Raw genomic sequence first — 14,621 nt, 5'->3', positions numbered from 1 at the left:
CTAGGGCGCCTTTGGCGCCAATACAACTAATTTTGAGGGGAGAGCGCGCGCCGAAAATGCAGTTTTTTTGTCAAAATTTTCCAAAAAGTGCCTATAAACGCCTTTTTCGGCCTGTTTTTTTAGAAAGTTTGACAAAACAGGGCTCTTATAGTTTTTTTTCGAGAAAATCAAATTGGTCGACCTAAAGCAAAAAAAAGTCCGCAAATTTTTCAAAATTTTTCGAAATCCGCCCCCCCCCCCCAGAAAGTTTTCTGCGCACGCCACTGTTTCTTATTTGATATACATTGTTGAATTACAGATCTATAATTGTTCTTTTTTGTTTTATAGTCAGCAATTATTTAAGTTCAAAGTACAAAACACTCAAACTCTCAAATCAACACCGTTTATTAATTTTTCTTCTTTGTTCTTTCTTCTTTATCATACATAATCACCCTGAAATGTGTCTCTTAGGTTCGCCCTACACGCCCTATGTGAGCAAGGCCATTCTCCAGTTGCAAGACGAGGGGGTGCTGGTGAAGCTGAAGAAGAAGTGGTGGGAGGAGAGGAGCAGATGCAGCTCCGAGAGCGCCGGGGGAGGTGAGTCATCATACACCACGTTATACGCGTAGTCATCATCCCTATCAAGACATAATTCCAAGATCATTAGGACGGTGGCAGCGGGAATGCAATAACTTGGTTCTAAACTGAAACTTTCATCCAATCAGATTTGACTGTTTCACGCGAGCCGCTCAGCCTTTGAATCCAAATTAAATGAAAAGGAACTCTGCAGAGGGGGCTCTTTTTCAGGGGCGAGCAGGGCGCAGAAAAGATTTAGAGCAAAATGTTCAGAGATAACGAGTAACTTTTAATTAATTATACTAAAATTTTAGTGCTATTTATGTCGCTATATGTGTATGAAAGTTTTGGAACAATATAGATCAACTATATTGGAACAATATAGATCAGCTATTCTAAAAAAGGAAGGCAAACTTCACTATCGATCAGCGACAGTGTAAATTTAACCAGAAACGTGATTGATTTTCATTTCGAAAAGGGAATTAAAATATCAGATTTACATATATAAAAATTATACCTATTTATCCGGTCTTCTCGAATTGGGTTAATTTTATGAAAATAGTGTCAGTCATCTCTACTTTTTTTCCGGGAAAACCGAATGTTTAAATTTTGTCAAAACAAAATTCATTATTTTTTTATGTTTACTTGAGTTCATTGCCCGTTTTTCAATTGTCTGTTGGCTATGTTTTTCAAAAGAGAGGGCAGCAATTTTCGCGTTCTACAAAATTTGGTTACAAATTTTGGTCAAATATTCAATAGACAAAAGTATTTTGACGAAGAATGCGGGGATCTACTAGAGAATCTCCACCTTTGTAAATATAAACAGTAAACTCGCACTAAAGCGTTGTATGTAAATTAAAATCTTTTATACTGCATTTTAATTTTTATCAGCTGAAAATTTGACTGATGCAAAATGATTGAAATCAACAACTTTTCCACCTGGCTGCAGTTTTGGGCCAGTTAGTGTTAATAATGATAATATCAGTTTTGGATTAATCACCTGTTTGGATTAATCACACATGATAATTATTTGGGATAGTTATCAATTTTTTTTACCAGTTTAAGACGTAGCGGCAAATCTTCCGTCTAAGAAATCCCTCGAAAAATCTTTAAGGCACTAACTGATTCAAATTTTGCGTTAATAGTTGCAAAGGTGTCTTTATATTATTTAGTTTGCATGTGGGGTGCCAGAAGTTGTAAAGATGTTTTTTGTTGTTGGATGGGAGACCGAATGCTTGAAACTTATTTTGGCTTATTATCAGCCAATCAGAATTGAGTCTTCAAAAATCTCAGGGAAATCGCTGAGCAAATAAATCCAGGCCATTAGTGTTAACATTAAGAGATTAGATAATAAGCAGATGAATGAAAATAACGCCGGTTTGAAGGCGGATTGGAACAATTTTAATATTTCTAGGATACCGATTTGCGAAAAATGGAAAAAGAAAAAACTAAATTTATCATACCTGCACCTATTATATCTGCATCTAGTATATTTTTTATATTATCGTTTTCTGTTTATATTGACTTCGAGTTTGTGAGAAAGGCATTTAGCCAATAAGAACGGGTAGCGATATTGACTGATTGAAATTTTTCCAGCATTAGGCCCCTCCAATATGAGAACCCTCCCAAATTAATATTAAGTGATCAATATATTGGCTTCAAACTAAGCGTTCAATATATTGGCGCCAAATCTGACTTTAAAATTTTCAGGGTCGGTCATTTTAACCACAGGTTATGATAAGCTTTTCCATTTTTCTATTATCAAAATCTAACTTACTGAAAAAATCAAAACCATTTTTTTTGTGTGCAATGCTTGCTGTGATCGTAACATTCTGTAATTTGCGGTACTTGTAGTGGGACGGACAATCATGTTTTTTGTTTGGCTAGGTGAAGACGCGAGTGCTCTGAAGATGGATAGTATAGGGGGTATCTTCTATGTGCTGGTGGGCGGCACTGGCATAGGATTCATCGTGGCTATCATTGAGTTTGTGTGGAAGACACGGAAAAATGCAAAGGACAACAGGGTTAGTTCATCAATTTCTCATTAGCGCGGACTCATTTTTAGCTGTTTTATAATTTGGGAACCAATTTTTTTCAAAGTTTGAGTTGAATATTTAAAAAACAACATGCTCAGAAGATTTCATTGTAAAAAAAAAGAAACAAAAAATTGATCTAGAAAACCTTAACTAGCCTATAGTTTGGGAATAAAGGATTTTTGAATTTTTTTTTAAAAGGGTGAGTGAGAAAAGTTTATTTTCTATTTAAGACGAATGACAAGGAGACGGGTCTGGTCCAGAGAATGAACTTAATAGACAATTATGAGAGAGAAAAAAGGTTCAAGCCTCCCAATTAGAAAAAAAATATTAGCCGAATACTAAATCTCAATTTGTTACAACAGAGTCCTGTCTTAATTTCGTCCGATTTAAGTGCAAGCAAGTTGTGGACAATTAATCGTTTACGCCAAAATGCCTTCATTTTGTTTGTTTAGCTCGTTGCTAAGTTCATTGTCTAGATCGGACCCCCGTCTCTTTGTCATTCACCGTACTTACGTCGGCTTCAGAAACGTGAATTGATAAACCAACAAAAGATATTCTGGAATTTGGAAACGGGGAATCAAATTTGATTAGTCCAACTGAAAGTAATTTTTGTTTTAGACAACCTTTTGCAATGAAATGAAGACGTTCTTCAAGAGATCCTATCGCAGAGACGAGATGTTCTTCGGTTCAATGTCGAATCTCTTCGAGAAAGACTGCTCGGAGGACGACTCCAAACCAAGCGGAGCTCCATCCGACGACATCCGACTTCACGACTTGCAAGACCGAGCAAGCTCTCTCAGTTTGTATACGAACAGCAAAGCGTCGCCAGTCATAGGTGGAAACGCGATTGGGCGTGCCGCGTATCATCCTCCTCAGCAACCATTCCAAGTTCCAGGAGTCGGACAGATCGATCCAGTCCGCTTCGGCACTCTTCCGACTCACTCCTCGACGCATTCCATGATAGATAAAAACGACTCGTCACGACGCGGCGGTGTCAACTCGGCAAACTCGACCTTGAAGAGTTCGTTTAACTCCAGTTCGAATGGAGCTCCACGGTCGGGACTAAAGCTTCGATTTTCACCGACTGTTGATAAACAAGTAAGAATATAGTAATGCGCTGACCAACCCCCTCCCCTCCCCTCCCCCCTCCCCCCTCCCCCTCCCCCAACTGGACTGCATGGAGTATGTAACTCTTCAACGGTATTATTCATGGCAATGTGGTGCATAGTTGAATCGAAAAGAGCTCTAAATACAATTCGGCAATTTGGAGACTTTGACAGGGGGAACACCATAGCGGTTCTCCGTAAAGAGCCGAACATCTCGAGTGTTTTTCACTTTCCTCATGGATATAGAACGACTTAATAAAATAAGAGCTACGAAACTTCGTAGCTACGAAAGAAGACACAAAATTTTTGGATCTTGGGAACGGTAGTTTATTTTTAAGTAACTTTTTTGGTTAAAACACAGCTATAAAATGAGCACAAAGCTATAAAATGAGCAAAGTCACGGTGGAGAAAAAGGATCAATCAAACAATCACAAAAGCAATGCGGTGTGTTTCTACACATTTGCGCTTCAGGTGTATTGCCAAGAACATTCTTCGGACCAACTTAGTCTAAACCAATCCAGTAACAATTCCAGCAACCCGAATCCGCCAAACGGACCAATGAGCAACGGGCAGAACAGTCACGGATCCGCCGCCAGCTTGAAATCCGAGGCCGGAACCCAGACGAAGAACGTCCGCATCAAAACTGACACTGATGTTTGAGAAACCTTCTTATTGCGATACTCAAAGCCCTAACAATTAGTACAGGTTTGCAATTATGCTTGCTTGCGAATAATGAATGCTATAAACATGATATTGTTATGTAAAATTTCAAAATTGTATATCTGATTTCAATTTAAAATGAGTAATTAGTTTGAGTTCATATCTCAACTAGTTGTTTTCTCAAATGAGGATGAGCATGAGTTAGGACTGCTCTCGGAATTAAACAGACTTCGAGAGAAATCAGTCAACTTGACCTTCAAATGTTCTGAAATGCTTTGTTTTCTATTGAGGCCGTTCAAAGTAAAAATATTGAAAGATTTAAAACCAATTTCTTTATTTCCTTATAAGAAATCAAGGATTCAAGGCGTTTCCAAGGATTGCGTCAGTAACTCCCTAATTACAGACGGACATAATGTAAAAAATTAGCCTACTAAATTTAACGCTGAAGGAACAGGGAAAACTATTGAAAATTTGCAAAAAAAAACAAACAAGTTGTAGGACAGAGTTAGGTCACAGAGGCGTTATATGTCTTAAAAAAGTGTTCTGATTTTACACCCTCCCTTCGACGCGTGGGCGGTAAACGATGTTACTGGCCAAAAAAAGAAGTCTACAAATGTTTGCAATGATTTGAGGAGCGGAAAAATTAAGACCTGCCACTGCTGGGAGTATGGAGAGTATGCCTTCTGCCACATGCAAACTCCTATATTTTGAGGACAGTTGTACGCAGGGGCGGATCTAGGATTTTCTCGAGGGGAGGGCGGATTTTCCAAAAAAAATTCGAAAATTTTGACGACCTTTTTTTTAAGGTCGACCAAATTGATTTTCCGAGCTCTCCTAAAGCACTAAAAAGACGCTGTTTTTGCCAAATTTTCTGCGCCGTAGGCAAATTTTTGAAAAAACAGTCAAAAATCCGTTTTTGGGCACTTTTTGGAAAATTTTGACAAGAAAAATGCGTTTTTTTGGCGCGCGCTCCCCCTCAAAGTTAGTATATATTGGCGCCCAATGCGCTTTTAGAAAAATTTTAAGGTCGGTCGGCCAAAAATGGATTTCTTAAAAAGTACTAAAAGGGACCCATTTCAAGGAAGCGAAATGGAAATTTAAAAGACAAGCACAAAATTTTATGATCACCAGCTCTTATAATTGAGTAGTGCAGGTTTTAATAAGCAACCAGTCAAAAGCTCGTGGCTCAATTTTTTCTAAGGTGCACAATGATAAGAATTTGAAAGAGAAAGCGTTCAAATGAAGCTGTACAAATTGAGAGGAAAAAACCGCACCGGAAAAATAAAATAGCTGTGATCAAAAAATACAATCTTCGACTCTGATATCTCAAGCATTCATATGAAGAACTTACAATTTTTTTTTCTAAACGATTATTTATAAACTGACATACTAGTTGTTGCGATACTTGAACTCATGGATTCATGGATACAAAAGATAAAAACAAAAATTCTGATCAAACATAAATATACTTTTTTGATCAGAAAAAAAGCAGTTATTCTCAAGCAGTCCAGAAAGTTCTTTTTTTCGCGAGTAGTTCGGAACATTTGTTTGGCAATGAAACTGCCTTCTATCATCTACATAATTTGATAACTCTTCCAATGGGATCGAACGAAGCATGGAAGTTTCTACTGGTTCAGAAAACTTGGTTGGCTCACAAAATGCCTTCAGTCATTTACATATCTTAATACAGATTCCAGTGGTATTACGGGTTTGGGGGTCTGTTGCAGAGCATATTACGCCCAGAAGTGTTAACTGGGTTTTGAAAAAATTTTCAGCTAATTTTTGACCGAAAAAAAATAAGAAACTGGACAGTTTTTTGTAAAAAAAAAAGAAGTTTTGCCGACATCAAAAGCCGACAACTGGTTCTTATGTAAAGTTGTTTTCTGCCTGTTCTAAAACATGCCTTTTTGCTCCGTATAAAATTCGTTTAGCAAAATGCAAAATATTACTACTGTTTAAACACTGCATCAAGTTGAGTTACGTTCTCTTTTTTCTTTCGATTTGAGCTCAAAAATATTTCTACCTTACGGTTATCGTAAGGCCAAACTTTAAACTAGTTCACTCTAAAAAAAACTGAATTTTCCTTCCTGAAAAACTCATGATTATAGCAAATACTGCGTTCTGGATAAATTTTTGAATAATCAAGCTAAAAAAGTGTAGAGAATGGAACAGGCTAAAAGCAGGTTTTAGTACGCAACGAGTCAAAAACTAGTGGCTCAAATTTTTTTAAGGTACACAATCTAAAGGAATTGGCTAAATTAGAAGCTTTTGAAAAAAAATCAATAGTTCAAATGAAGTTCTACAAAGTGAAGGGAAAAACTCCAATGACATCAAACAAAGCAATGGGTTGTATTGTAGAGCAAGTTACCCCAGAAGCGTTAACTGGGTTTGAAAAAGATTTCAGATCTTATGCGGAAGTTCTTTGATCCAAAAAACCAAAGCTGGACAGCTTTAAGTACAAGGCAGAAGAAGATTGTTCGTCGACAAAAAAAACGATTATTGGGTCTTACAAAAAAGTGTTTTCTGCCTGTTCTAAAATTTGCCTCTTTCGCTCCGTAAAAAAATCAAAAGGTAACTTCTGCTTGAACCCTGCATCAAGTCGAGTTACGTTCTCTATTTTTTAAATAATTTTTTTGCCTGAAAGGTATTGTTTCTTACTGTACGGGTACGGCAAAGTTTTATACCAGCTTACTGTACATAAATTTAATTTTCCTTCCTAAAATTTTTCTGACTATAGCAAAACTGGATTCCAGAAAAAGAGGCGAATAATCAAGTTAAAATATATAGAGAATGAAAAAAGATAAAATTAAAAAAAAACTCTTAGTTAGAAAAATTTTCGATCACAGCTGCGTCGGAAAATATGAAGCACCTGTAACCGAGAAACAAAATCTTCTCGACTCTGATAGTTCAAATATTCATATTTTTTTTCAAATTTTTTTACTAAACGGTTATGATGCGATATTTGAACTTGGATACAAAAAAAGAAAACAGAAACTATGACCAAATATTTTGAGCAAACATGTTTTGTAGCTTACGGTTACCGTTGGGTCAAAAACGAAACCATTTTTTTCTAAAAACTTCACATTTTTCTTCTCAAAAAAATCTTGATTATGGCCAAAACTGCATTCGTGATGAGCTAATGAATAATGAAGCATCAAGCTAAAAAAAGATAAAGAATAGGAAAGAATAAAACTAGAAAAATGTTTAATTTTACGCTTCTGATGAAGTCCGGCTTTTGTATTTTTTTGTTTTTACTCTAAAGCGAAAAGTAAATTTAAAAAAATTGAAAAAATGTTCATTGTGATCACAAGCTCGTACAATTAAAAAGTGCAAGTTTTAGTACGCAACCAGTCAAAAACTAATGGCTCAAATTTATTAAAGGTACGAAGAGAAAGAGAAATGGCTAAATTAGAAGCTTTTGAAATACAAAGCGTTCAAATGAAGCTGTTCAATTTGCGGAGAAGAAATGAGCAACGTAATATAAAGCAGCTGTGATCGAAAAACAAAATTTTCAAATCTGATAACTCAAGTAATCATATGCAGAACTTGAAAAAAAAAGAAAACTTTTTGTAAACGGTTATCTAAAAACTGACAGCCTGGCTGTTGCAATACTTGAACTCATGGGTTCATGAATATAAAAGAATGAATCAAAACATTCTGATCAAACATAGTTATAAAAACAGGTGTTCTCGAGTAACCCACAAAATTCTTTTTTTTCTCGAGTAGTACAGAATACTTTTATTGCAATGAAACTGCTTTCCATCATCTACACATTTTGATACATTATCCAAAGGTAAGAATCAAAGCATGGGTATCTCCAGTGGTTCAGGTCATTTGTTTCGCACTCAAACTGCCTTCAATAACCTACATATCAAAATACAGATTCCAATGGCTTTAAACGAAGCATGGGTCCTGTTGCAGAGCACTTTACAACCGGAAGAGTCAATTGGTTTTGTAAAAGATTTCAGATCTGGTGCACAAATTTTTGACCCAAAAACAACAAGCTGGACAATATCATGTACAAGAAAAAAGATGCCTTGCTGACAAAAAACTACAAAAGTGGGTTATGTAAAAGTGTTTTCAGCCTCTTAAAATATTTGCTTTTTTTCCTCCGTATAAAAACTTCTAAGCAAAAGCAAAATAATACTTCTTTTTCTACCCTAAGCCAGGACGAGTACGTTATATATAATTCTCCTTTCAATTTTGTGCAAAAAATGTATTGTAGCTTACAGTTATCATAAGGCCAAAATTTAAACCAGTTCACACTAAAAAAAAACAATAAAAAGAATCCTGACAATAGCTAAAACTGCATTCGGGATAAACTAAGCTAGAAGGTATAGAGTAAGGGGAAGGATAAAACTTTTTAAATGTTAACCTGTACGCTTTGCTAATGAAATCCGATTTTTGAACTTTTTTTTAATGCAAATAGAAATCTAAAAGAATAGAACAAATTTTGAATATGATCACCAGCTCGCACACTTGAAAGGTGCAGAATTTAGCAGACAACCAGTCAAAAACTAGGTGCTCAAAGTTTTTTAATATACAAAAAATAAGGAAAGTGGCTAACATAGAGGCAATTGAAACACAAAGCCCTCAAAAGAAGCTGTACAAATTAAGGGGAAAAACGCGCCAGAAAACATACAGCAGCTGTAATTGAAAAAATATATATTCAACTCTAGTACCGCGAGCATCCACTTGAAGAACTTAAAAAATTAAACTTTTTAACTCAACAGATATTTACAAACTGACACACTCGTACTTGGGATACTTGAACTCATGAATTCATGGATACAAAAGATGAAAACAAAAAGTCAGATCAATAATTAAACTTATTTGGGCAAAATAAAAACAATACAGTTATTCCCGAGTAATCCAAAAAAAAATTCTTTTCCGAGTAGTCCAGGATACTTAATTTGCAACGAAACTGACTTCAACTATCTACATATTCTGATACGATTTTCAAGGGGGGTCAAAAAAAAACGTTGGGGTCTATAGTTGTTCAGAAAACTTGGTTCGCACTCAAACACTGCCCTCAATCATCCACATATCTTAATACTGACTCCAATGGCATCAAAAGAAGTGTAAGGGTCTGCTGCAGAGCATGTTACGCCTAGAAGCGACAACTGGGTTTTGAAAAAAGTTTCAGATCTGGTGCGCCAGTTTATTGACAAAAAAAATAAGAAACTGGACACCTTTATGTAAAAAAGGTATTCTGCCGATTGCAAAAGCCGACTACAGGTTTTTACATAAAGCTGTTTTCTGCCTGTTGTAATATATGACGTTTTGCTCCATATAGAAGTTTTCAGCAAAAGCAATTATTACTATTGCTTGAATCTTGTATCAGGTCGAGTTAGGTTCTCTATTTTCTTCTTTTGATTTTGTGCCGAAGGTGTAATTTACCGTAAGTTATTAAAAGGCCAAAGTTTAAACCAGCTTACTATTAAAAAGTAAATGAATTTTCCTTCTTTTTAAAAAAATTCTGACAATAGGTGAAACTGAATTCGGGATAAATTTTTAAAAACCATGCTAAAAAGTATAGAGGAAAGAAAAGGATAAAACTAGAAAGTGTTCAATTTTACGCTTTTTAATGAAGTCCGATTTTTTTGTCCTTACCCTTAAGCAAAAAATCAAAAAAAATTGAAACAAAAAGTATATAAGATTATCAGCTCGCACAATTGAAAGTTCAAGATCTTGTACGCAACCAGCCAAAAAGCTAGGTGCTCAAAACTTTTTTAACTACATAATGTAATGGAATTGTCTAAATTCAAAGCATTAGAAAAACAAATCGTTCAAATGAAGCTGTAAAAAATGAGGTGGAAAGCCGGGCTCAATAATATAAAGCAGCTGTGATCAAAACAAAAAGTCTTCGACAAAAAGCACTCAGAAAACTTTTAAACAGTTAGCAAAAAGCTAAATTCAAGAACTGACACACTGTTTGTTGTGATTCTTGAACTCAGGGTTTCTGTAAGAACTGACACACTGTTTGTTGTGATTCTTGAACTCAGGGTTCCATGGATTCAAAAGATGAAAACAAAAATCCTGGTTAAATTTTATTGAGCAAACTAAAAAATCATACAATTTTTATCACTAATGCAGAAAATTGTTTTTTTTTCCTCGAGTATTCCGGGATACTTGGATTGCAAGGAGACTGCATTCAATCACTACATATACTGGTACATGTTCCCATGGGATCAACCAAAGCATGAGGGTCATTAGTGGCTCAGAACTCTTGGTTGGCACTCAAATTGCTTTCAATCATCTACATATCCCAATACAGATTATATTGGCAACCAACGAAGCATGGGGGTCTGTTGCAGATGTCTTACGCCCAGAAGCGTAAAATGGGTTTTGTAAAAAAATTCTGAACTGGTGCGCAAATTTTTTGACCCACAAAATGGTACACTGGACAGTTTCAACTACAAAAAAAAGAAAAAATGCTTCGCCGACAAAAAACAAGCCAAAAGTGACTCATGTAAAAGCGTTTTCTTGCTATTTTAAAATAAGCCTTTTTCGTTTTTCTTATAAAAATCAACTGGCAAAGTGTAAAAATTTACTTCTGATTGAACCTTGCAATAGGTCGAGTTACGTTTTTTAGTTCTCATCTTTGGATTTTGTGCATAAAATGCATCGTACCTTACGGTTACCGTAGGGCAAAAAACTATACCAATTCACTCTAAATAATTTAAAGTTTCCTTTTCAAAAACAAATCCTGATTATAACAAAGATAACAATCCTGATAACTTACTGAACAGTCAGGCTAAAAAGTATACAGAATGGAAAAAGAATAAACAAGAAAAGTTAATAGTTTTACGCTTTTTAATGAAGTTTGATTTTTGTACTTTTTTGTTTTTATCCGGAAACGAAATGAAAATCTACAAGATTAGCACAAAAGTGGAATATGATATCCAGCTCGCACTTTTGTGTTGTGCAGGTTTTAGTACGCAACCAGTCAATGCATAAAACTTTTTAACTAATTCTTTTATTCTCGAGTAGTTCAGAGATTTTGGTTCGCTCTAAACCTGCCTTCAAAAATCTAAATATCCTAATCCAAATTCAATTGGTATCAATTGAAGCGAGGGGGTCTGTTGAAGGTCTTTTTACAACCAGAAGCGTCAACTGGGTTTTAAAAAAGATTTCAGATCTAGTGGGCTAATTTTTTGACCCAAAAAACAGAAAACTGGACAGTTCATCTACAACAGAAAAGATGCTTCGCCGATAAAAAAAGACAAATATGTGTTAATAAAACTGTTTTCTGCTTGTTGTAAAAGATGAATTTTCCCTTCATATAAAAAGCAAAAAGCAAAAAGCAAACTATTACTATTGTTTGAACCCTGCATCAGGTCGAATTACATTCTTTTACCGTAGTGCAAAAAATGATGCCAGTTTACTGTCAATAATATAATTTTTCCTTCCTAAAATTTTTTTGATTATAGCAAAAACTGGATTCCAGAAAAATTCTCAAATAAACAAGCTAAAATCTAGAGCTATATTTAGTTGGAACATTTTTCGATCACAGCTGCGTCGGAAAGTTTGAAGAAACTCTGATCGATAAACAAAATCTTCGACTCTGATAATTCGAATGCTCATATAATGATCTCAAAAATTTTTGAAATTTTTTACTGAACGGTTACGTAAAATCTGACACACTGGTTGTTGCGATATTTGAACCCATGGAATCATGGAGACAAAAACTGAAAACAAAAACTATCATCAAACATAATTTTTTGAGCAAACATGTTTCGTAGCTGACGGCTACCGTAGGACCAAAAACTAAATAATTTTATTCCAAAAGTTTCACATTTTTCTTTCTTGATTACATTCTTGATTATAGCTAAGACTGAATTTGGAATAAATTACTCCTGAACAACCAAGCTAAAAGGTATAAAAAAGGAAATGATAAAACAAGAAAAACGTTAAATTTTATGCTTTTGGATGAAGTACGTTTACATTTTTTGTTTGGTTTTTGATCTAAGGCCAGAAAAAATCTATAAGAATAAAAAAAACTTGAATTTGATCACCAGCTTGCACAATAGTAAGGTGCAGTTTTTAGTACGCAACCAGTCAAAAACTATTGGCTCAAATTTCTTAACGTGCAAAATGTAAGAGAAATGGCTAAATTAGAAGCTTTGAAACAGAAAATTTTCAAATGAAGCTGTAAAAACTGAAAAGAAAAACGCGCCAGGAAATTTAAAACAGCAGTGATTGAAAAATTAAAAACTTTTGGCTCTGATATCTCGATACAAAAAATCAAAAATAAAACAGATCAGTTTTAATTATACTTTATTGAGCAAAACTAAAGAAAAAACAGTTAACCTCGAGCAATCCAGAAAAATGTTTTTTTTTCTCCACTAGTCCGTTTTTTTAATCGAAATATGGTGGGGGAAGACCTGAGACATGAGGATACTTGTGTTGCAAAATAATTGCCTTCAATCATCTACATATTTTGATACGTTTTCCAAGGGGATCAAACAAAGCATATCTGGTGATTTCAGATCTGGTGAAAAAGTTTTATAACCCAAAAAACAAGAAGAACGTGGATAGTTTGATGTATAAGAAAAAAAGGTTAATTCGCCGACGAAATGCAAAAAAAAGCTTTTTCTGTTTGAACACTACATGTTGTCTGTTTTTCTTCATACAATTTTGTGACTAAAATTGAATAAACCTTGCGGTTATCATGAGGCCAAAATTAAGCAGAAAATCCAAAGAAGAGAAACAGATAACTTAACTAGACCTGAAGTATTGTTTTGCTTTACGGAGCGAAAAACGCTTATTTTAAAACAGGCATATTCTAAAACAATTCTACGTAAAAGGCTTTTGTCTTCTTTTTGTCGGCGAAGCATCTCCTTTTTTCTGTACTTGAAACTGTCCAGTTTCCTGATTTTTATATCAAAAAATTTGCGCGTCAGATCTGAAATCTTTTACAAAAACCAATTCAAGCTTCAGGGCGTAAGATGCTCAGCAATAGACCCCAATGCTTCGTTGGATGACTATGGAGTCTGTATTGAAATATGTCGATCATTGAAAGCAATTCGAGTGCGAGCCAAGTGTTTGGAGCCACTAGAGACCCTCATGCTTTGATTGATCTACTGCAACATGAATCATAATATATAGATGATTGAATGCACTTTCCTGGCAACCCAAGTATTCTGAATTACTCGAGATGAGTTATTTTTTATATTGCTCAATAAAATTTAAGTTAGATTGATCAGAGTTTTTTGTTTTCATCTCGTGATTCAATGAAACCATGAGTTCAAGAATAACAAAAACCGGTGTGTAAGTTACATAACTGTTTAGTAAGCAAAAACAAAGTTTAAAAGTTTATATGTTGTTCATGACTAATTAAATTTTTGGTTTAAACAAAGCACGTAACTTTTCAAGCGCTCAATTCACCGATTGAGCGCTTGAAAAGTTACGTGCTTTGTTTAAACCAAAAATTTAATTAGTCATTTTAATTAATTTTCATAATTGATGACTTTATTTTAAACTTTGATCTCTGGAGCTCTGAGAGAGGAGAGAGAGAGAGAGAGAGAGAGCTACGATTTGTTCAAGAAGCTATAAAAAACTAAGAAACACATTTGTTTCGAGGAAAAAATCTCATTCCGTGCAAATTGTGTAAAATGACAATGTTTTGAAATTCTGCTCACCCTCGAGAAAATCTTAGATCAGACCCTGCATTAGTATACAAGAAACATACTTAAATTTTGTTATTCCGGCTTTCGAAGAAAGTTCGGGAATATTTGTGTTTGGGTGTTTTTTTCTCCAGACCAATTTCGACTGTTTAAATAGTCATTTTTTGAAGCACCAGTGATGTCTTGACTATGTTTAAAAATATCTATGTTTGTTTATTGAAAAAATGGTTGTTTAGAAGTTACCAATTCAGCAAGCTGAAGACAATTAAAGCGCGATATATTCTGTGTTATTAACACGCGTAAGAAGACATTTAGACTACTCATTACTTGTTCAGAAATAAATTTTGAAATTGATATTATGTGTTACTAACACGCTACTAAACCTGGAAATATTATTTCAGTTTTTCGAAAAAAAAACTTTTATTCATGATACTTTTTAGCAAGCTCAGATCGCATCTGTACAAAAGAATCAAATCAAATATTGCCGAATTACAAGTTTTCAAAAATGAAATCTCTGCAAAGCTACAACCGACTGCTCGTAAATCAGGACAAAACCATTATTGTTTTGTCTGCTTTTTGATGCCACTTCAGAAAAAAATGGTTGGAAAAATGACAGAACAGACGAAAACAAACTT

At 34.7% G+C, this 14,621-nt stretch overlaps 1 protein-coding gene across 2 annotated transcripts in view; it reads left to right on the top strand.

The window, feature by feature from the left end:
* LOC134846882 (glutamate receptor ionotropic, kainate 2-like) overlaps positions 1-4,494 on the top strand; it is a 50,444-nt gene extending 45,950 nt beyond the window's left edge. For both annotated transcript variants that reach the window (XM_063864293.1, XM_063864294.1), the window contains exons 16-19: positions 451-576; positions 2,443-2,579; positions 3,210-3,689; positions 4,169-4,494. In XM_063864293.1, the coding sequence (XP_063720363.1) occupies positions 451-576; positions 2,443-2,579; positions 3,210-3,689; positions 4,169-4,357 (932 nt within the window). In that variant the 3' untranslated portion in view covers positions 4,358-4,494. The remainder of the gene's footprint in view (positions 1-450; positions 577-2,442; positions 2,580-3,209; positions 3,690-4,168) is intronic.
* The last annotated feature ends 10,127 nt before the right edge of the window (positions 4,495-14,621 follow it).

This window comes from Symsagittifera roscoffensis, chromosome 5, assembly GCF_963678635.1.
Source record: "Symsagittifera roscoffensis chromosome 5, txSymRosc1.1, whole genome shotgun sequence".
Taxonomy (NCBI): domain Eukaryota; kingdom Metazoa; phylum Xenacoelomorpha; order Acoela; family Convolutidae; genus Symsagittifera; species Symsagittifera roscoffensis.
This window is presented reverse-complemented; position numbering and strand designations above follow the sequence as displayed.